Source organism: Sciurus vulgaris (assembly GCF_902686455.1).
Source record: "Sciurus vulgaris genome assembly, chromosome: X".
NCBI lineage: Eukaryota > Metazoa > Chordata > Mammalia > Rodentia > Sciuridae > Sciurus > Sciurus vulgaris.
In genome coordinates this window covers 20,598,177-20,622,480 of record NC_136471.1, presented here as the reverse complement: position 1 = coordinate 20,622,480, position 24,304 = coordinate 20,598,177, and the positions used below count along the sequence as shown (strand labels likewise).

The following is a 24,304-nucleotide window of genomic DNA, read 5'->3' as shown; positions in this document are numbered from 1 at the left end:
AACCGAAGGAGAACAACAAAAGTTCACAAGCTATTATGAATTGTGCTGCTATAAACCAACATAGATGTCCACCAATGGATGAATGGATAAAGAAAATGTTGCACATATCAACAATGGAGTTTTAGTCAGCGATAAAGAAGAATGAAACATGAAGGTCAATTTAGAAGTAAAAATAAATTTGGAGAATGAAAAAAAAAGAAATTATCTAATCTACTGCACTTCTATTCTTCCCCTCACGCAGAGGGAAGGGAGTGGGGATAGGCAAAGGAAAGACAGTGTAATGAATCTGACATAGTTTTCCCATGTACACATATGAAAACAACACAGTGAATCCCACCATCATGTAAGTCCATAAGGATGGGGTCCTAACTAGAATAAGATATATCCCAAGCTTGTATAATTATATCAAAAAGCATTCTGCTGTCATGTATAATGAAAAAGGACCAATAAAATAAGAACAAAATTATGCCAGGTGCAGGAAAATGGGATGGACTCAAGACTATTTTGTTAAGCAAAATAAGCCAAACTTACAAAGCCAAGGGTTGTATGTTTTGTCTCATAAGTGGATGCTAGAGAGAAAAAGTGCTGGGGAACATCTCATGAAAATCAAATGGAGATCAGCACAGGAGAGCAAAGGGACCAGGGGCAGGGAGGAGGGGAGATATATGTGAACTATTGCGGAATTATATTGGTCAAATTATAGTCATATTGTGTGTGTGTATAAATATGTAGCAATATGTACCAATACATAATGGCAGGATTCATCGTTACATGTGTCATATTGTGTGCATGTATGAGTATGTAACAACAAATTCTACCATTATGTATGACTATAATGCACCAATAAAAATATGGTAAAGAAAACTTCACAAGCAGTGCATCACAGAGTCAGGGAGAAAGCATGACCCTTATAAGAACCAGATGCTTTTGGTTTAGTAGAAACAATAACCCTTTTGATGTTTCCTCCATTTCCTTCTTCTCCATAGGGAAAAAGACTGAAACAACTGGAAGGACACTGGAGTCAGCAGGCTCTTTTGATAACTGTATAGGTGATTTTGGGTAAATGACTTCCCCTCACTGATTCTGCAGTTTCCTCATCTGTAAATGGTAAACGTTTTGGACTGAATGGTTTTCTTTCTTCAGCCAAAGTCTTGTTTGCAAGGTTTGTGAATGATTGTTATGGGTATGAAGACTTTTTTAACTAATTATCTGACTCACTGAGCTTTTGTGCAGGCAATTTTGGGATCAGTCATTTCATGGATGTCAGAGTTTTATTATCATACCCTAAATTATTTTTTAAGAAGAAAGAAAATGGAAAAACTTACTTCATGTATTTGTGAGCCTAAAGGACAGGAGATGCATGCACAAGGTTTAGAAAGCTAACTTTAAAAAATAATTTATTTTGAGGCACTGGCGGTATAGCTCAGTAGTAGTATGTGCTTAAGCATGTGTATGGCCCTGGATTCAATCCCAAGAACCCCACTAAAAAAAACATAGTATTAAATAATTTTAGACTTAAGAAAAATTGCAAAAATAATGCCTTGAGTCCCAATATAACCTTCACCCAGATCCCCTTACTGTTGAAAATCTATATGACCATAACATAATTACCCAAAGAAATTAATACTGATATGACTTTTAATTATACTGGGGACCTTATTTGAATTTCACCAATTTTCTCCATACTATCTGTGACCATGACACATTGGGTAAGAACTGGTCAATTATTCTATGGAATGCCTCTTGCTTTGTGTCATGGCCATGAAAGACAAGGAAAGACTGGAGGAGACTAAGGAGACAGGACGAGTAAACACAAAGTGGGATTCTGAATTGGATCCTGGAAGAGAAAAATGACATTAGGGAGAAAGCTGGAGAAATTCAACTAAGGTACTGAGTTAAGAGTCTTATACACTGTCAATTTCCTTGTTCTGATAACTGTGCTATGTATGGTATGTAAGTTGTTGACATTAGGGAAATCTGGGTGAAAAGTATACAGGAACTGCTTGCACTATTTTTGTAAGTTTTCCTTAAGCCTAAAATTTTTGCAAAATAAAAAGTTTAAAAAGGAGGCTGAACTATCAATATATATTTACCTGAGCACAAATTATAATTCCATTTTTCTTTCAAAAGAGGTTTTGGAAAATCAATAAATAGCGATGAATTTTACCAGTGAAGGATACTTCCTTTTTAAGGTCAGTATCATAGAAGATAGAGTTCCTTAAGTCAATTTTTATTTTCCTTGTCTCTCAGGATGGCAGGCATTGTCCCTGTGTCTTTGTAGTGCCTCTCTGATGGAGCTTACAAAGGGTGCTAAGTCTTGTGTAATATGACGACCCTTGGGATTATGTTGCTAGGAGTCTAGCGTCTGGTAAACTTTCCCTTAGCAAACAGAGATGAGTAAATATTCAGTTAAAAATAGTCAAATTTTAGCCAGGTGTGCTGACACATGGGTCTATAACCCCAGCAGCTCTGGAAGCTGAGACAGGACTATCCCAAGTTCAAGGCCAGCCTCGGCAACGTTGGGAGATCCCATATCAAAAATAAGAAGCAAAAGAGGCTAGGGATAATGAGCTGGGGATGTAGCTTGGTGGTAGAGCGCCCCCTAGGTTCAATGCCCAGTACCAAAAAATAAATAAACATTCGTATTTTAAACTAGTGAAAACTGCTGTGACTAGCGGTGCTAATATAGAATATACTGGTATCTAGACCAATTTTACTTACTAGGATACTATACCATCCTTATGCCTCTACAACAGGTTCCATCTGTCAAATGTTATGCATGTGATCATATGTGATGTTTGAAGACAATGTGGGGTTGATTCATTTGCATTATTTTCCAGGTTTGCTTCATTTAGGAATGTATATGGGTTGACAAGAATGTCCCCTGCAGACTATGCCTGCTGCTCTACCCTTAACTGGAAAATAACTGTGACAAAACTACACCAAGTGGTGAGTATGGTGTCAAATGTGATGGGTATTGAGCTGTCATAATGAAATAATGACAATTTACTTCCTTCCTGATATCAGGTGGCTGATATCACATACTGCTTCAAGTATGGAGGTGAAAATTCAAGACACCAGTCACCAAGATATTGTTGAAGCAGAATAACTTGGCCATGAAAGCAATTGCAGAGGTTGATTTAATTTTAATAGTGATGAACCTTTGTGAGATCGAAGGGACATTCACTAAAAATACCAACTCAGATCAATGGCAAACCAGAGTATCAAAAAGACGGTATAGAATGGATTAAGTGATACTTAGAAGAGAACTTTTGAAATAAATTGTGCGAAGCAGACCAAGCGATTGAATCAAAAAGAGTCGCATACCAACCTAACATGAGACTCTTCTGTCTCTGGAAATTAATCTGCAGGCTGCACTGTCTAGATTTCTATCTGAAGATGGGGCAACTTTTATCACTAAACACTCAACATTCATGGAGTGATGGGCACAGCACTTCAGCACAATGCATAATTAGCCATCCAACTCACCCTTCTCATTTTTGTAATGTTCCCTCATTATGAGGTGAGTAAAGGACCTTGTGTCTATTGTACCTATTATGAAGGCAAAGAACCATCATCTGATAGAATAGTGAGTGATAAAGAAATCCTGATAAAAACAAAAGCTGCAGCCCCAAACTCATCAAATGATTGCTTCAGTTATTTAACCATTCATTGAAGAAGAAATAGTACACAGATGAATTTCATGGTGTTTAAATTATACAAACTCAAGAGGGGTAGCAAATGGTGTGGTAACCATTGAGGTACGTACTTTGTGTATTGTTGCTATGGCAGTGGTACCACCCCCAAAGGTCAGTTACCCTTAACTTATCATAGCTTTCATGCATATTGTGGAGAAGAAATAACAGTAAAGAGAACTACAAAGCTTTTGTGCAGACATGGAACTCTGATGAATGTGCTATCTAAGTAGCAAATTAAATAACTGTTTGAAGGACTTTGTATATTTGAAAAATTAAGTTTTCCATTATATCCTTATATCCTGGGATATAAGGATTATGCAAATTATCTGTATCCTATGTGACTGGTCATCAGGATATTAACATAATGCACAAATTCTTTTTAAAACACCAGAGTAGACAGCTTATTTAAATAATTAAGTGGCTTATTTATATTCATTAGCTGTTACCTAGTCTCTGAATTAAACATTTTCCAAGCTTAAAGGGGAATATGCATTTTGTAAACAATTGCCTTCCATATTATTTTTTAAAAAAATAGTTTATAGAACTCCTTTACCTTTAAATGGGAACAATGACCTAAAGTATACCAATGATTAGGAAGGTCACAAATTTCCTTCCACATTCTAGGATGCCTGGAAAGACAGAATCTACAAAGCCTCCGGGGAACTCTGTACCAAAGAGTAAAACACAGAAACAGTGATACTTAGTCAGAAGAACTGCTATCATACAGCAACTGAATTTTAGCATGGAACATGAGTTTGTACTTTTCAATAATAAACTCTAAAATTGTTTGAAGCATTTAGTTAATTTTCATAGTGATGCATAGTTTTTCCTTTGTGTATGTCTTTGGTCTCTCAAGTAATCATGAAAGTTAGGGTCAGAAGGTATTATGTAGAGTGAGAAGAAGTCACTCAAGGTTTGTGATATTCAGGAGCCCAAGGTCAAGCATAGTTGTGGGGTTAGGACTATACTCCAGATCTTCAGAAACAACATACACAAAGGGCCTAGTTCAGTGGATCAATCTCCATATGAACTGGATAAAAGATACCCTTCTCCAACCTTGACTAGTTCAGTGCTCTTTTCCACTTGGAGGAACTGCCTAGTCCTACAGTAGCAGATTGAAGTAATATACAAAAGACTGTAGATGAAATATGAATGACCCCAAAATAAAGAAAGCAAAATAAGTGCTTTAGTCATAATGTTTCTTGCAAATGAAAGGAATTCTGAGATTTCCAATGGTAGGAATTACCTTTACCATAACAAGTTTCCATTATTGAACTGGAATGATCTGCAATAAAGGCTCATAACTCAAGTGCATTTGAATATCCCTAATCTGAAAATTCAAAATGCTCCCCAATCAAAAACTTTTGAATACTAACAGGATGTCAGAAGTGGAAAACTCTACAACTGACCTCATGTGACAGGTTGTAGTAAAAAATGCTGTTGTACTAGAATACTGTATAATTTCATGCTTAAGACTTGGATTCCACCCTCAAGATATCTCATTACATACATGCAAATTTTCTAAAATCTGAAATACTCAGAACTCTGAACCATGTCTAGCTCCAAGCATTTCAGCTAAGGGATACTCAACCTGTAGTATATCATTGGAGAAAATGTTTTTTGAGGAAACTATCACATGAAAGCATACATCTCTATTAGCCAATGCCACCATAAATAAAAATGTTAATGAGGTAAAATGAGTCATGATGAGGGTAAAACAATATCAATAAATTGAAAAGGTTCTTGTTAAGCTTAATTCATTTTGATGTATTTTGAAAAAACATCTCGAATGTATGGTAGAAAATCTTATTAATTAAGCCAAGAATCCATTACCAGTTTTATGCTCCTATGCTTTGATTTTGTACATCTTTATCATTAATTTAAGGATAATTATGAATAAAACATGAAAATCAGTGCATTTTCTTGCTCTGCAATCATATATGTCATATTCTACATAATACCTCATCTTCCCTCATGTTTTGTTTATATTCTAGTACATAACATTAAGGTTTGATGACCTTGGATGTAGGAATTTCCTTACAAAAGTTTAGTCACAAATTTGAATTAGGTCAGTTAGGTATTGAAGAAGAAAATTAAATGAACCTACTGGGTTTTATTTTGTTTTGTTTTGCAGTGCTGGGGTGGAACCCAGGGCCCTGCACATGCTCGGCAAGTGCTCTATCACTGAGCTACCCCCCAGCCTGTGAACCTAGTTTTGTAGGTATGTCTTTATGTTAAAGGTTCAAAATATACTTTAATAAATCTTCTAAATTCCATAATTTTCTTCCTGAATTGTGAGATTTTTCACCTTATACTGTCACAAACTGGCTTCGTTTATCCCAAACTGACTGGTCCCTGCCAAGTGTATTTTTATAGTATGGATAATAATCTATATTGTAATTTGGTAAAAGTTTCTCCAGGTTATATGAGGATTTCTATTACTGTGTTCAAAATCTAAATCCATCTTTTTAAAAAGGTAACTATTAGCAAGACTATATCCCTCACTCCTACAAAAATTCTTGAATTTTTATTTTTAAGCATATCTATCTTTACAAGTAGGCTTTGGTAGAGTGAGCTTTAGACTGGCTTAGTTCTATAAGCACAAAGTCTACATTCTGTTTTAAAAAACAAAACTTACCAATTCCATGCTGTTATTAATTTTACTAATTTCACAGCACATCATGTTTTGAAAAACATAGAAATCAACAAATTTCAATTACGTGCATTCAAATGGTGCTCACCTTTAGAGAATCAAAACAGGCTACCACACGACCATTTTCCACATGGCAAACTCTTGGTGGATGGGCAAACTTGCAATCTGCATCAGGTCGAGAGCAAGTTCCTCTCTGAAATTCTCTGCAGACTTCTAAAGTCAGCCACTTGGTATCACGAATCAGGGCAACATTGACAGCCGTCATATTGAAAGCAAAATTATATCAAGTGCACCCTCTTTAGGAGAATATTACTATGGATTGTTAAAGGACTAAAAATGAATTAGGGCTAAATGTGAAGAGACACCAGGTTGATTTGGCAGAATGTCTATTTGTTAGCACTTAGGTTTCCATTTAACTCAAATCTGATCTAATCAAACAAAAAGTCACTCATAAAATCAAAGTTGTATCAGAATAACTAAAAATCAAATTAGAGACCAACTCCTAAGAAGGCAACTGTAAAGCTTATAGAAATTGAATGGTTTATTTTGTTCCTTTGCTGAATTTGCCTCAAAAAACTGGCAGGCTTTCAAAAGAATTCTGTGCTGTCTAGTTGATGTTTTCAATTATTCTTATAAAAAGCATATGCTGCTTGCTGCCCTTCAATTTGTGCAAGGGTCTCAGATCAGGGAGAGAAAAGTTTTTCTCCCTATTTCTAAGCTCTAAAGAGTGAGACTGGGAAGGATGTTACAACCCGAAAACCAGCTCTGCTGCAAAATTGAGGGGCGAGAAAATGACTAAGAAAACTGCGAATCACAGAAAAAAAATAAATGGACAAGTTGCTGACAAGTGAACTACAAGCACGCCAGGTTTTGTAGGAGGCAGGGAGCGGGAAAGGGTGTGGCAGGGAGAGGGGTTGGTAAAGAGACAGCTCTAGAGTAGAATCCAAGCAGCAGAGTTTTCAGAAAAGGCACTTTTCAGAACCTGCAAGAAAAAAATAAATAAAATTAGCTAAAATACAATGCTTCCATTTCAAACTCTAGATTTGGAAAGAAAAGCAACCATATCCTATTTAGAATAGGAAGCATCTACATACTGACAGTGCAACAGAGTACAGTCAGCTCTTGTAAATAAAAAGGGTATTTCCCAGTGTAAGGCTATGCACAGTAAAGAAAGCAACTGCTTAGATTTACTGTTGTAGTACAAAACTGGGCCACATCTCAAATTTTAAATGTTGCTATGTTTTACTTGTTTAAAGTAGAAATTCATTTTGGTGTCCACTGTGCAGAAAATGTCACAGCTTAACATGACAGCCCCTTATGCATTCATAATCCACTTGTGTGTTTCCAGTTTTTAGAGGCTATCAAAGACCTGTCTTTAACTAACCTTATTATGGTCTGATTAAAGGCTTGACTACAGGGTTGGGGATTGAGCTCAGTGGCAGAGCATTTGCCTAGCATGTTTGAGGCCCTGGGTTCCATCCCTGGCACCACCAAAAACAAAACAAAAAATGCTTGGTCATTTTCTTCCAATAAAAATAGGAATTGCTAAGAAAATTTAAGTTGTACTGAGAAGTAACTGATGTATGTATCAAAAATATAATTATTGAAAATCCACAAAACAGTCATGTCACAAATAGTTGGAGAATCAGTTTATATGAGGTAGGGTAGAGAATGGAAATATAAAATGTGCTTCATATAAGACGTTCTTTGAAAAGATCCTGGATTTTTTTTCTTGTGGGAATTTTTTTTGTCTTTATGAAGGGAAATCGGAACAACTCAAAAGATGTCAGCATACAGAAATAAGAGAGATAGAAAGTGCCGTTCAGTAATATATTAAATATTGTGCAGCTTTAAGGTTTGAAGTTGAACCCAGTGTCAACCAGAACCAGTGTCAAGCAACTCAGCTGAGAAGATATACGAGAGGTTAGTTTACAGGAAATAAATCATCAACTTGTGCCAAAATGCCACTGGAGGAAAAGTAAGCTCTGAGTACCAGACTAATCAACTAATTGTTAACATCATCAAGAAGTAGAATTAAAGTTCTTGAAAATATTTCATTTAACATTTGAATAATACCTTCAATAAGTTTACAGAATCTGTTTGTCCTTTCTAAATTCTGGAGGAAATTTAATAGCTCTCGATTTTTCAGGTATCATTGGGAAATTAAATACCTGGAAAAGTCATGCAAGCTTATTTATTCCAGAGCCAACCATGTTTTTCTCTGAGTCTTTCTTCATGAAATCTTTCTAAAATGTATTATAAATACCTTTGACTTCTTAAAAAGTATTGAACATAAGTTGGGCTCTGTTAAAAACTTGGGGTGATTAATGTCTTGGGAAAGATTAGTTTTCCTACTTCAGTGGCAAACTGTTAATTGTAACTTCTTATGTCATTTCTCTTACTGCCATAATATCTGACATAGCAAATTTTCTAGATCCATTGTGGAAAACCTAATGGTCAACTATGAATGTTGAATAAGAGTTAGTTACTGAATGAGAGGCCTAAGGGACAAGGTGGGGGTTCCTCTGCAGAAGTTCTATGATGGATCATAACTGTTCTGAGGGTTCTTTCACAATATGCTACATGCAGAAGTGTGTTCCAGAGGGTCACAGTTGTCAGAGAAATGAACTCTAGAAAAACAATAATTTTAAAAAGTCCCTGATGGGGTAAATGTAAATCAAAACCACAATGCAATACCACTCTTAACTACCAGGATGGCTATAATGAAAAAAAAAAAAAACATAAAAATTGAAAATTGGCATCTTCATGCATTCTGGGTACAAATGTAGAAGAGTGCAGTTGCTATGGAAAACAGTCTGACAATTCCTTAAAATGTTACACGAAGTTACCCTATGACCTAGCACTTCTATACCTCTGTATAAAATGAAAATAATTGAAACAAGGTTCGAATGAATCCTTGTATGCTAATGTTCACAACAGGATTATTCATAAAAAGCCAAAAGGCAGAAACAACCCAAGGGTCCATTAACAAAGTATGAATGGATAAGAAAAATGTATTATGTTGACACAATGGAATACTATTCTGCCATTAAAAGGAATGAAATACTGATACATTTTACAACATGGCTGAACCTTGAAAAGATCATGATGTAATGAGCCAGTTACAAAAAGGCACATATTCTATGATTCCATTTACATTAAATGTCCAGAATAGCCAAATGCACAGAGACAGAATGTAGGCAAGTATTTGCCAGGAGTTAGGGGGAGGGGAGATGGGAGAGGACTATTTAATGGGCAAGGAGACTCTTTATGGGGGTGATGGAAATGTTCTAGAATTAGATAGTGGTGATGGTTACCCAAATTTAAAAATATATTAAAAATCATTCTCTAAATTGTATACTTAAAAAAATGAATTAGTACATAAGGTAATGACGTCTGTCTCATTCCACCATTTTTCATACCCTCCTCCCTCTCATTTCCCTCTACATAATTTAAAGTTCCTCCATTCTTCTATGTACATGTATGATTACACAAATGGTATGAATCTACATCATGCACAACCATAGAAACAAAAAGATGTACCCCTTTTGTGCTCAAGGAATCAAAACGCAGTCTGTAAAAATAAAAAAAAATAATTTAAAGATAAAGTATATTAAAATAATTAAAAAATAAAAGGCATAAAGCTTTAAAAAATGAATTAGTTGGATAGTGCCAGTGCATGAATTATGTCTTAGTAACTGGTTTTTAAGTCGAATAAGCTATGACAAGCAAACAAAAAATCCTGACGAGTGATAGGATTGGCTACCTCAAGTTTTCTTAGATTCTCCACAGATAAAAAATTCTCAGTAATGTTAGTTACTAAGTTAACTTTCAATAGTAAATTAGTTTACATACTGTAGCTGCCATGATGTATCATGAATAGTACAATGAAAGAGTGTGTTCTGGGGGTTTGTAAGTTTATATTAGAACTTAATCCTACAGCTAAATTGTGTAAGCTGTCTGAACACATCTGAAAGAAAAATAAACAAAAAAAGGAAAAAAAAACTATATATATAAGGGTTGAAGATTTGCTCAGAACATAAACATAAGGATCTGGAGAAAGGTTTCTGTGAGATCTGACAAATTGAGAAACAGATAATAAATAATAAATTTGAATTCTGAACTTTTACAAATGAAAGTGCAAATGGGAACTGGCCTCTGGCCGTGCAGTTCATGTAACATCAGGAATGAGAGAAGAGGGATTTTTTTATTTTGGCCTGAAACCTCAGATGGGACTCTGGCCAATTCCTCAAAGCAGTTCTAGCCAGCACATGTCTTCCTTCTGACTGGAAATATTTAGCGGGGTTAGCTCAGAGGAAATTAGGTGCATCGAGTAAAGGGAGCTGGTGTGAGGGCGAGGAGAAATGCGCTTATGCAGCTCTGTTTATCTGACTATGTAAAAAGGACAGGAAGAGGTGCCAGTTTTCCTTGTATAATTATTTATTATTATTATTATTATTATTATTTTGTTACCAGGGATTGAACACAGGGGTGCTTAACCATTAAGCCACATTCCCAGTCCTTTTAAATATTTTATTTACAGACAGGGTCTTCCTGAGTTGCTTAGGGTCTCACTAAGTTGCTGAGGCTGGCTTTGAACTCAGGATCCTCCTGACTCAGCCTCCTGAGCCGCTGGGATTGTAGGCATTTGCCACTGCACCCAGCGTCTTATTTTTGTAAGATGATTGGGTTTGTTTGAGGGGACAGTACAGCTTTATATTTCCTGCCTTACAATTGAGTAACAGGAATATGGTCTTCCTTTTTATGATTTCTAGTCCTCCAAAGTAGAACATGGTAAGTTATTGTTTCTTGGTGCATTTGTGCTTTATTGTAATTGCACTTTACAGGTAGTTATGTTGCACTGATCTCTGGATATCTCAAAATATTCCATTCCTTTTTGTGGTGCTGGGCATCGAACCCAGAACCTTGTGCATGCTGTCTCAAAAATACTCTAAAGCATGCATGATAACTTAAATATGTCAATGAAGGAAATGAAGATTATAGAAGTTAAATTACTTTTTTTAGGTTATTAAGTCTTAAGTGGTTAAAAGATGTCTCCAGGAAAGATCTTCTGACTCCAAATCTTGTGTGTGGGTCCTGGTAGAGAAATATTAGGAGAGATCATTTATCTCCCCTGGGAATCTTAAACAAGGAAAATAAGTCATTTTTGCAGAGTACTTATGGTTCTTTCTCAAAATTGCATTCTTGCCTGATGGATCATCACTTTCATAATATCCGTGAGTTGTGCTGAGCCAACATTTATTTATCTAGTATCCACTATATGCCAGGCACTATTCTAGACATTGAACAAGACTTCAAAGATCCCTGCTTTCATGAAAATTGGTATATTCATTTAAACAGAGAAGTAACCCATGTCACAGAGAAGTGCAATGATTATTAGAGTTAATGAGCTAGACATACACACTAGGTATTCTGCCTTCAACACAAATCTTTAATATGCCAGGAACAAAACACCAAGCACACTATGAATTAATACTCTTAAACCTACACTCAAACACTATTGCATAGAAACGAGAGGGAAATACTTGGGGATTACTCACAATAAATTTTATTGCTGTCCATATTCCTCTTGGAGAGGGTACTACCATTCTCATCTTATAGACAGGGAAATAGAGGTAGAGAGAAGGTTAAGCAATTTAATTTGAACAACTTTATGTAGGTAGTAGGTGATCAAGTCATGGTTCAAACTAGGCATCTGACTCCAGAACCCACTCTATTAACCAGGCCACAATACTGTTTATCTCTTATGGCACGGATCACATTCTTCCTTGTTATAGCTACTTAGGGTTTTAGAATATTTTCCAGGATTTTTTTTTGAAAGATATTAAGACTAAATGTTTTGGGAGGTTAAAAGGCATGAGGATCACAAGTTCAAGGCCAGCCTAGGCATCTCAGCAAGGTCCTAAGAAACTTCAAAATAAAAAAATAAGAAGGGTTGGGGATGTTTTGCAGTGGTAGAGCCTCCCTGAGTTCAATCCCTAGTGCCAAAAGAAAAATGAAAAAAAGATTAAATGATAATTTAACACGGACTCTTCTGTTATACCATGTTAGAAACAAGTTTTGTCACTGAACACCCTCTGGGCAGGCTGAGCTTTGGCCATCTCCCTAGGTTTTGAATCCACTAAATTTGGAAAGTTGAATGTTTTCTCACAATTCTAATGTTAAAATTGAGATGATAATACCTGGAATTCTTATTATATAATATATTAGATCTCCATGAATAATGGTCTATTCCTGATCATTTATAGCAGCAAGGTCTTATAAAAATATGGACTATCCAAACGATTTCCATCTTTATATCTGGGTATAGTAGGCAAATCTTTAGAATGTTTTTGCTCAACAATGAATGTGATAAAGATGAACTGGTGGTGGGAGTGAGATTGCACTTTGAGCCATAGAAAGAAACATTTCCCTAAGTATTCTTCCTTGAAAATAATAATTCATTTTGACTTTAATGCTCATTTATCAAACTCCTAGATAAGACACAAGGAAACTATATCCACTTCTAAACTGACATACATTCTAGATTCACTATTCAGTGAATCCTTTGAAAAAAGTAGACTATGGATTTTGAAAGATTCACATCTTGTCTCATAGAAGTTATCTTGAAGGTAAAACAAAATAAAAAAGAAATATTTTCTACTGATATAATGGAAATGGAAACTTGCTCTAGATTTAATTGTAAGGCCACTGATGGTAGCTTTTACCCATTTTCCTACATTTTCTTTATCTCCTCCTTTCATCTGCTTTTTCTCTAAAAGCCAGCACATAACATAGAGGTATGGCAGATGCGTGGTCCAACAGATCACAAAGATACTATTTGGCACCCAGACCAATAGCTGAAGAGGCATTCCTTTAAATGCATTTATCAAACTCCTGAATAAACAACAAAAACAACGTTTTCTTTCTTTCAATTTTAAGCTTTGCTTAACATCTGTATTACCTCTGAATTTCTTGTGGCCATTTATTTTGGCTCTACAAATATATGAGACACCTGCCACATACTGCTTGAATTGGCAGGGTGACAAGATTTAAAAGCCTTCAAGTTCAAATTTGCTTCAGGTTCTAGTTCCCTCCCATGTTTTGGTTAGTGGTCCACCACCACATTCTTTAAGGCATATGAGAGGGGCTCAACACTGCACATGGAAATCAGGGTTTCACAGGCATCCAATGGAAAACCTGAGTCTTCTGTCTGAAAAAAATGGCCATAAAAATAAAGATATTTTGCCTATGTGCAGAACTTTTTCATTAAGTGTTTTAAGCTTTGTCACATTTCATGTACTTTTTCAAAAAGCAGGTAAATCAAGTACTTCTATTTCATGAAACAATTAAACGACCTACCTCAGTTCATACACATGGCCGTGATAGAAAAAATAGGTTCTACTGTGTCTCTTTTGAACACAGCTGTGGCAATGGATGTTCCTGGTTTTGATCGTCAATGCAGTTCATCTTTAATTTTTTTTAGGTGTGTCTATTTCTCTCTCTCTCTCTCTCTCTCTCTCTCTCTCTCTCTCTCTCTCTCTCTCTCTCTCTCTCTCTCTCTCTCTCTCTCTTGGTACCAGAGATTTGAACCACTTAACCACTGAGTCCCACCCCCAGCCCTTTTTATATTTTATTTAGAGACAGGTTCTCACTAAGTTGCTTAGGGCCTCTCTAAGTTGCTCAGGCTGGCTTTGAACTTGTGATTCTCCTGCCACAGCCTCCTCATGTGCTGAGAAGGTATGTCTATTTTCAAACAGTACAAAGAATTCTGAGACCTTGTTGCTAAATATCTTTTAAAAATCAATCCAATTTAGTATAAAAATGAGTTAGAAACTGGATTCTTAACATAGTTGCTATTAACTAACACTGGTTAAGTGCATGGGACAGAAACCCCAGTGCCATTAAAAGATATTTTTTCACCAAACATTTTATTTAAACTTCAAGAATAGCGAGAATTTAGCACATTGAACAATTACAGTCCTATAATGCTAAAGCATTTGAGATAAGTGAAATACAAAATAAGTTGCAAGACTGACTGCATTTAATATATGCACAACAATTTTGCTAATGAGTCAGTCAACAAGTATTCAATGAGCACCTAATACAACCCAGGCTCTGATGTAGGCGCTGAGGAAATAAAAGTAAAGAAGACAAAATCTGTGTCCTTTGAACCATACATTCAAGTAGGGGCAGCAGCAAGTTAGGATGGGGATGTAGCAGAAAACAAAGAAACATACCCATCATTCATTTCATTTATGGAACCAATATTTATTTTAAAGGCAAGTGAAGCCTTTGAAAATTCTCATATGGGAAAATATCAATCAATGAACATTTAATGTTCACCAACTCTGCACAGACCTGGATCATGTGCCTCTGCAACCCTAATCTTATTGGGTGAAAGAAAGACAATACATATGAAATAAAAGCAAGCAATGCAGATAATGAAGAATGAAATTTGGCAACAGTAGCAACAAATTCTATGAGACTTCTGAAAAGCGAATGTCACTAAGGCCTGGAGTAGTCAAGGGAGTTTTCAAGAAGAAAGCAGAGCTAGGCCTTAAGGAATGAGAAGAAGCTAGATAGGGGATGAAGGGGTAGAGAGAATTCCTGAAAAGAACAGCAGGTATAAGGGCAAGAAGATCAGATAAGGTGCGAGCATTCATGGCATGGTAAACATACATGGGCGGGGCGGGCTAGGATGGCATGTTACTACGGGAAAAGAGAAAAATGTGGGTGATTTCTGAAGGATCTGGAAAGTGATCTAAGGAGTGTATATTTGATACAGAAAGACAAGCCTCTCCCAAAGTCTTTTTACATGCAGTAGAGACTCAGTGGCCATAAATGTAGAATATTAACAATGATCTGACCTTTGAAAACTGTTTTATTTAAGGAGCCTACAACACACAATCAGAGTAAAGTTCATGCATCCAACATACCCTGAAAGAACAAAAGACAAAGGGGAAGTGGATAAAGGTCAGAGAGTTGCTCTCCACTCCACAGGCTCTGTGTGAGTGTGTGAAAGGCAGTGCGTTAAGTCCAGCCAACATGAAAAGTAGGTTGAGAAACAAACTGAAAAGGGCTGCTTCTTGTTTGCATTTTGCTAACTACCCACTTAGCAATGACCCAGTCATTAAGGACATGTATCTGCATTTCTGGGGTCTGAATTGAATCAAATCTCAAATACTTTTGCAGTCTTTTTTGTGCATATATTAAGTATTGAACCCAGGAGCACTTAACACTGAGTCGCATCTCTAGTCCTTTTTAAAAACTTTTTAAAATTTTAAGACAGGGTCTCTCTAAGTTGCTTAGGGCCTTGCTAAGGCTGGTTTTGAATTTGTGATCTCCCTGCCTCAGCCTCCCAAGATTACAGGCATGCACCACTGCACCCAGCTGCAATCTTAATATCTAAAATGAAAACCCCTTATTAAAATGTTGTTCAAGTTTCCACTATTTTTTTTCAGTTAGGTTTTAAAAAATATTTTTAGTTGTAGATGGACACAATACTTTTATTTTATTCATTTTTATGTGGTGCTGAGGACCAAGTCCAGAGCTTCACATGTGGTAAGCAAGCACATTGAGCTACCACCCCTACCCCTTCAGTTAGATTTTGCTGGAGAACAAGCTCATCCCAGGAGCTAAATTTAGACAGTAACTTTTGGGCAACAATGGCATCTTGTAAATTCCTGCCATAGGACTTCAGCCAGTATCTCAGTGGATTAGAAGTGTTCATGCTCCTCTGAAAGTGCATGATGAACTGAATTGAATTTTCAAGGTTGATGTATTTACTGATAAAATCTGGTAGGACATCACTGTTCAATCCCTACACCCACCCCCCCACACTGCAAAACAATAATCAAAATCTATCACTGAGTGTTTATCTTTCAAGTACTTTTAAATAGCCCAAATAACTCTCTAACTCCATTTTTTTTGTGTGTGTGTGTGTGTTGCTGGGGAAACCAAAACTCAGGGCCTCATGCATGCTAAGCAGGTGCTATATCACTGAGCCACAATCCTATTCCCCAAGTACCTCTATAGATAAACATGAGTCACAAAAGGGTGACTATTTGTCAGAAGAATAAGCTGAGATAGTATCTAAATAATTTAATGGCATAAAGGGATTCATCACTGTACCTAGTGGTGTATCCTACTATATCCAGTGAAGGCTTCCTCCACTGAATTCTTCATGGCATTACAGCCAATAAATTTAGATTTTGTCTCAATACTAAGCACCCATTCTTTATTAGGAGCACGTATAAACTAGTGAAAGGACAGAAGGGGGGGAAGCATTGTGGCTGAAAATGTTGCAAGAGTCCCAAATGTTTCCTGATTTCAAAGACCAATGCCAAGCCTTCTAGTAGACTTGAAGAGAGGGTTCTGGGAAAGTGAATTTTCTAGGAAAGAATATGAAGAGCTCCAACCCTCTGGGTTGGAATCACTGATTCTAGAGACATTATTGCATATCACACCCATGACTGAAATACATGTCTATAAATGAATTGCCTAGATGCTATGGTTGGATATAAGTTGTCCCCCCAAAAGTTCCTGTGTTAATGCAGAAATATTCAGCTATGAAATGATTGGATTGTGAGAACTGTAACCTAACTGGAATGGATTGACCTGGTAGTAACTTAGGCAGGTGGGTCCTGGCTGGAGGAGATGGGTCACTGGGGGCATGCCCTGGAAGCATTCATCTTCCCTTGCAGTCCCTTCTTTCTCCCTCTCTCTCTGCTTCCTGACCCACATAAATGGAGCAGTGCTCCTCCACCATGCCCTTCTGCCATGATATTCTGCCTTGCCTTAGGCCCACAGCAATGGAGCAATGGAGTTGGTTCACCAAGGACTAAACCTCTGAAACCATGAGCCAAAATAAACTTTTCCTCCTCTAAGTTGTCCTGGTTAGGTATTTTGGTCACAGCAACAAAAAACTGACTAACACACTAGAGTTCATTAGAAAGCTGGTTGCTTTAAGAAAGAGTTAAGAGTAAAATGTTGGGAGCACAGATAGGGGATTAAGCCCAGAGATACTGTACCATAGAGTCACATCCCCAGCCCTTTTAATTTTTTATTTTGAGACAGGGTCTCCCTAAGTTACTGAAGGCCTCACTAAGTTGCTGAAGCTGGCCTTGAACTTGTGATCCCCCTGCTTCAGACTACACAGCCATCGGGGTTACAGGTGTGTGCCACTGCACCTAGCAGAAAGTATCTTTCCTTAAAGGTGTCTAAAATAAAAAGTATACTTTTGCTTAATATTCCAGAATGATTAATGCTAGATTAGAAAACAAGTTCTTTTTGGTAGTAAAATTTATAGGAATGTTAAAATGGGCTAAGTTTTAAACATCTTCTAATTAAAATTTGGATAAGTACTCAATGGCCTTGCTAACACTAAAGAAAGGTGCATAACTATAATATACTTATAATAATAAGTCAGGTCCAGATAGAATAGTTCCCTTCTATCTTTCAGTGTCAATCTCAACAAGTCTTAAAGGAAAAATTATAAAACCCTCAAAGTAGAGGGAAGCTAGAAAAAAAAACTGGTTTAATTCCAATATGAAATTAGAAAGCAACACCTTAGCTCTGCGATTTAATACTCTTGTTCAATAAGAATAATTTTGTGGGTTCAAGAATATAGTTCATGGTACCTAGTATGATTGAGTCCCTGGGTTCCTTCTCCAGCACTGAGGGAAGGAAGGAAGGAAGGAAGGAAGGAAGGAAGGAAGGAAGGAAGGAAGGAAGGAAGGAAGGAAGGAAGGAAGGGAGGAAGGGAGGGAGGGAGGGAGGAAGGCAGGAAGGAAATTCTGTGAAATCTATGAATTTTAAATTTGGTTTGCATCAATAAATGGGGAAATAACTTCTGTGCCTACTTGTGCAAGGCATGTAAGTTAAATCCAGACTTCAGGTTTTTAAAAGAGAGTGTGTGCTGGATACAGTGGCACATGCCTATAATCCCAGTGACTCAGGCTGAGGCAGGAGGATTGCAAGTTCAAAGCCAGCCTCAGAAATTTAGTGAGACCCTGTCTCAAAATAAGACATAAAAAGGGCAGGGGATGTAGCACAGGGTTAAGCACTCTTGGATTCAATCCCTGGTACCAAAAAAATAAAAATACAAAAGTGTGTGTGGAAAATCGAGCACATATCAAATATTGAAAACACACCAAATAATTCAAAATGAGTTCACAACAGATTTTCAAAGTCAGTAAAGGACAAAATAACCTATTGATTACTTCAGCTTTGAACAGAGGCCCAGAAAGGTTCATCTACTTAGCTAAAATGCCTGAAATTTTAGTGTACACATGAAGAGCTCAGGGTCAAATTTCATCATATCTCTTATGTTGGCGACTTGTGTTGAAAATGGGTTGGCAACTTTAACCCAATTGTCCTGGTTCATTTGGTTTCTTTTATTGACACCTCAGATCTGTGTCGGAGCTTTAATTCCTGGCAGTGGAGGAATTTTCACACTCCTGCAAACCAGAAGGGCACTCCCAGGAGCTTTGAATCCCCAGGGATGGGTAAAACCTTGCTTCTATGGTTGTAAGACTTTATTGACCTCTCTGGGTCTTTGTCTTCCCTTAGCTTCAAAGCAACTTCCTTGACACTCTCTTTCAGTTTCATAAACAGTTTTTGCACATGCCTGCAATCCCAGTGGCTCAGGAGGCTGAGGCAGGAGGATCCTGAGTTCAAGGCCAGCCTCAGCAAGTTAGCAAGGCCCTAAACAACTTAACAAGACCCTGTCTCAAAATAAAAAATAAAAAGGACTGAAGATGTGGCTCACTGGTAAAGCATCCCTGGGTTCAATTCCCAGTACCAAGGACCAAAAATTAAAATAAAATAAAATAAAATAAACAAAAAGAGGAGGACAGGGAGAGGACTTAAATTCTAAGTAAGAGAGGATTTAAATGTATTTTGAGGTGAAAGGAATATTCATCACAAGGGATGGATGGAATCCTATATTATAATTACCATGTTGCTTTCATCAATTTAAAATCATGTGAGTACACATTATATATGTGATGAGGAAATTAAGGTTAACATTATGTCATCTATATCACCAAGTATTGAATGTTTTAAATGATTAAATTAGACAGCCATATAATTCAATATATACATGAAGGGGACCAAAATGCCTTGATTCCGTTTAAAATAACAGTTTAATCCCACAAAAGGTCATAAAGGTTTTCTGCAAATACAAATTTCTTCAACTCACACTGACATAAATCTGAGTTGAAATCCCCAAGGTCCTAATACACATGGTATTATCAATTACATGTACTACTAAGCAATTGTTACACTAAAAATACTTAAGTTGTCAGCAATAAAGCAGCTTTCACATTAGTAATGACTGAAACAACACAACTCAGGTTACCAGGTTTGTCAAAAATCAAATAAAAAAATCAAATAAGACTCATTTGGCAAGAAAGAAGGGTTTTGAATATTTTAGTATTTATATTAGAAGTAATCATGGAATGATCAAGTCTAGCTCATAATCTTCAGGCAGGTAAAAGAAGGGCTCTAAACTATTCAGAGTAGATTACTTCTATTTAATTATTTGAATGTATGTTGTTAGTAGGTATTCATAATTAATTTTTCATAAATTTATTCACTAAACAAACATTTGTTAAGGACCAACTCAGGGGACCACAGAACTAGTTGCTGAGGGTACAAACATGGAAAAGTCATAGTCCCTCATGCTTACATTTTATTTTCAACATTTTAAATCTCCACAAGAAAATCTTAGCAGAAAAATGACATTTAGGAATTTAGATGTTATATACCCTACATTTAAATGAAAAACATGTTGAGGTCCAAAAGGTTATTGATGACTAGACAATACTATAATATTAGGAAAATTGTTCCTTGACCATGTTCCTCAGGCATCTTCCCATTATCTCTTTTTTATTTTTATTATTTTTAATTTGTTCTTTTTTAGATATCCATGACAGTAGAGTATATTTTGACATATCATACACACATGGAGTATAACTTCCCATTCTTGTGGTTTTACATGATGTGGAGTTTCACTGGTCATGTATTCATATGTGAGCATAGGGAAGTGATGTCCAATTCATTCCACTGTCTTTCTTATTCCCATCCCTGCTTCCCTTCATTCTCCTTTGTCTAATCCAATGAACTTCTATTCTTCCCTTCCTCCCTTACTGTGTATTAGCATCTGCATATCAGAGAGAACATTTGGTCTTTGGTTTTTGGGGACTAACTTATTTCACTTAGCATGACCAGATCCATCACCATTATCTCTTGAGCTGCAATTTTGTCTCTCCAAGAAACATCAATACAACTATCTTATACTTCAACTGTGCCTCTCAAAGAATTCTTCCAAAGCCTTTATTCTTGGAGTATTTTCTACCTGATGCCTCCTCATCTTTACCTCAAATCACACTTGCATGTGCTACATTATGACTTTAATCAACACCATCCAATTAAAATTGCTCTGGGACTGCATTCAAAAACAAAAATTATTTGAATTAAATATCTCTAGAACTAAAGGTACATTTACTATTACCTTCCCCCAGAAGAGTATGTGGAACAACTAGATTCTCAATAAACACTGGGTAAATTGATTATCCCATAAATAATAAAGGTGGCCATATTTATCACATAATTATTCATTAAATAAAACTTCAAACTGTCAGTTGACTACAGATAAGAGACTGCAAATTTATAAAACCATTTTTTCTGTATTTGATTTGCAACTACGTACTATGTACAAAAATATATTTTAAGGTCTTATAGAATTATGGAATAATCCACTATATTTCTATCTGCTGTGCTGGGAATTGAACCTAGGACCTTCTGTACACTAGCCAAGTTCTCTACCACTAAACCATATCCCTAGCCCCTCTGTACTTTCTTAGAAAGGGAGAAATTCTACTCGTTTCTCTGGAATTAGCTTCCCAACTTCAAGTAAAAGGCATCAATGGGTGCTCAAAACACTGTCCAAACAGTGAGCCCACTATAACCTCACTGTGCATCTACTGCTGTTAACGCCTTCAGAGCAGGATCTAGACTGGTTTCTGAGCCAACTTTCTTTTTTTCATTTTGCAGATGTGGAAACTAAAGCTTAGAAAACTGAGGAAAATCTATTGTTGTATACTACACAGAATAAACTTTAGAATTACAAAGACTTGGATCTGAACCTCAGTCAAGATACTTAATCTCAGAATCTCAGTATACTAGCAGTAATAAATCACAGAGCACACCTGCAAACTCCTGGTGTGAGGTTCAGTTAGTGACATTAAGGCAGTAGACAAGGTAGGTGGGTTGTTTGGAATTTACAGAAAATTTTTAAAATAGTTCATTGCTTATTTGGTGTTGTAGCCTTGACTTTTGCCAAAGTGAACATTTAAATAAAGTCAGTGTGAGAGAGTGCAAAGGACCTAGATGGAAAAAAGTCAACAGCTACCCGAGGGACAGAGCACAGAGCTGATGTAACAGCATCCTTAGAGAGAAGAGCAAAACTCATCCAGATATTAGCTATGTCAGTTAATTAAATAGCCAGAAGTTTTATATAATAAACATAAAGATATAGGTGACGCAAACAGAATAATGGGAAGCATTGCTTTTCCACGTTTTTGGACAGTACCATTCCCAGATATGTTTAAAGGAATATTATTATAAAATAAGTGAATAACTGTGAAAAATTGGAAATTTAAACAGCTGGGTACTCATCTATGAGAAAAAAAAAGAAAATTCAGTGTCCCTGATTTTTTTTTGTGGTGCTGGGGATTGAACCCAGAGCCTCACACGTGCTAGGCAAGTGCTTTTACCACTTAGCCATTTCCCCAGTCCAGTCCCTCATTTTCTTTAACCCATAAAAGATATCTAAGCATGGCACAGTGGTTAACAATAGGATTCTGAAGCTTGAAGGCCTAGTTAATAGTTCTACCTCTTACTAACTGAGCAAGTTACTTAAACAATCTGAACTTCAGTTTTCTCCTCTATAAAGTATTGTTAATAACAGAATCTACTTTGTAAGGTTGTTTTATAGGTTGAAATGAGTTAATATTTATAAAGCACTCACAACAGTGCTGGTCAAGTGTAAATACCAAATGCTTTTGAAATGAATCACCTGAACCCATCTCGGTCAATATGGAAACAGGAATAAAATAAGTCTCTTCCCATTACTTTAAAATGACTAAAATTCCTTTTCAATAAATGAGATGCTATGTATTCATTCTGACCCCATGAAGTTCCTTATGTAAATACTTATAACATGAGAAACTCTGGAGAATAACAAGAAAACTAAAGGCAAGTGGTTAACTTGTTTTCTCTTTCTCCAGAAGGATCTATACATGAAAGTTATAGAGTATGTATGTTGAAATGTTTTGCCAGGTGACACCTCCTCTTTGCTGGGTTTCTGTCACACTGGATGGCAATGCAGACCAGAAATCTCAAAAGTGCCACACAAAGTTAAGATGCCATGAGGATTGAACTCAGTGCCTCACATGTGCTAGGCCAGTGCTCTACCACTGAGCCACAACCCCAGCCCCTAAATTTTTATTATAATATCAGAGAGGAAACACATCGGTAACTTGTGTGGTATGTGCATAGCACCATCTTTGCATGACACAAATGTACACAAGACGGCCTCTTCCATCAATAAGCCTATTCTCTGGGAGATAATCTCATACCCTAAAACCATTAGAGATGACATGATTAAGCTCTGAATCTCATCTGTTTAAAAACCACAAACTCTCAGAATTATAAAATGTCAACCTATGCCATTTCGGAATACTCTCTTATACAAAGGTAATATTTCCTGTAAATTACAATGACTGTATCTATGCAAACAATAAAAAATGATCTCTGTCGGGTTCTTGTTTTCCTTTATCATGAATGGGAAAGTGTTACAACTACCAAGATCTCACAAATGCAAAGTGCTGCACTGAGAGCAGCAGATCCAGAAAATGCAGGAATGAACAAGAAAAAGATTGATCCACACATTCAAAAAAATTTTTTAGGTGCTGACAGGCCTTTATTTTATTCATTTATTTGCATGTGGTGCTGAGAATCAAACCCAGTGCCTCACACATGCTAAGCAAGTGCTCTACCACTGAGTCACAACCTCTGCCCCCAACGTTTTATTATGTATAAGGATCTAGGCTTTTATTAGCAGTGGGGTTGTTCAGTTATGAACACAAACAGACCAGAAGTTAAGATGTATTCCCTCATATTCTTGCTTAAATATGAAAACCTGAGTCACAGACTCACAATGTCAACAGTGATGTTCTACAGACCAACTCCCTCACTCCTCAGAAAAGATGTCAGGACAACAGAGGATAAGTGGCTTGGTCACAATTACAAAAATATTTAGTGACAAATTCAGCACTAGAGCCCAATTCTGATAACTAGAGCTAAATACTCTGTTCTATACCTTGGAGAAAGTTTTAATCTCAATCTCAATCTCTTTCCCCATCTTAATCTCTCTCCTCATCCTTCTTTCTCCCCCCCTTTCTCTCTCTTTCCTCTTTTCCTTCACAGTTAAACTCTTGATTTTTCATGGCATGAGAACACATATGGTCATCAGTAACTGAAACCACTGTCTTTACTTTAAAATCATTCTATTTATTTGAACAAGTAGTTATAAATGCTCTCAGATTTTCAGAAGAAATAGAGTAAAGGCCTCCTTTTCCAAAACAAACTATAAAACTCCAGGAAATCTGCTATGGAAGCTAATAATCTTTACTATTTGATGCAAGTTAGTTTTTGTACCAACTAGGGGTCAAAGTCCAGACATTAGAATAAGTGACAGAAGCTGGCAACTAGCTGGTAGAAGAGAGACCACTGTCAGATTTTCCAGAGACCAAGGGAAGACACAGCCACGTCTAAGTGTGCACACTACACTTGAAGAAACCAGTTGGGGTGGGGCTGGTGGTGAGTGCACTTGGGATATCTGTGTGTTGTTGTTGTTGTATGAAAGTGGAATCTTAAGTCCGTT

The 24,304-nt window shown here is 36.6% G+C and overlaps 1 protein-coding gene across 13 annotated transcripts in view; it reads right to left on the bottom strand.

The window, feature by feature from the left end:
- The window catches only part of MBNL3 (muscleblind like splicing regulator 3), a 122,359-nt gene that overhangs the window by 64,737 nt on the left and 33,318 nt on the right, over nucleotides 1–24,304 (bottom strand). For 10 of the 13 annotated variants that reach the window (XM_079122680.1, XM_079122681.1, XM_079122685.1 and 7 more), the window contains exon 2: nucleotides 6,440–7,333. The exons of the other annotated variants lie outside the window; for them this stretch is intronic. In XM_079122680.1, the coding sequence (XP_078978806.1) occupies nucleotides 6,440–6,616 (177 nt within the window). In that variant the 5' untranslated portion in view covers nucleotides 6,617–7,333. The remainder of the gene's footprint in view (nucleotides 1–6,439; nucleotides 7,334–24,304) is intronic. 13 annotated transcript variants of the gene reach the window in all.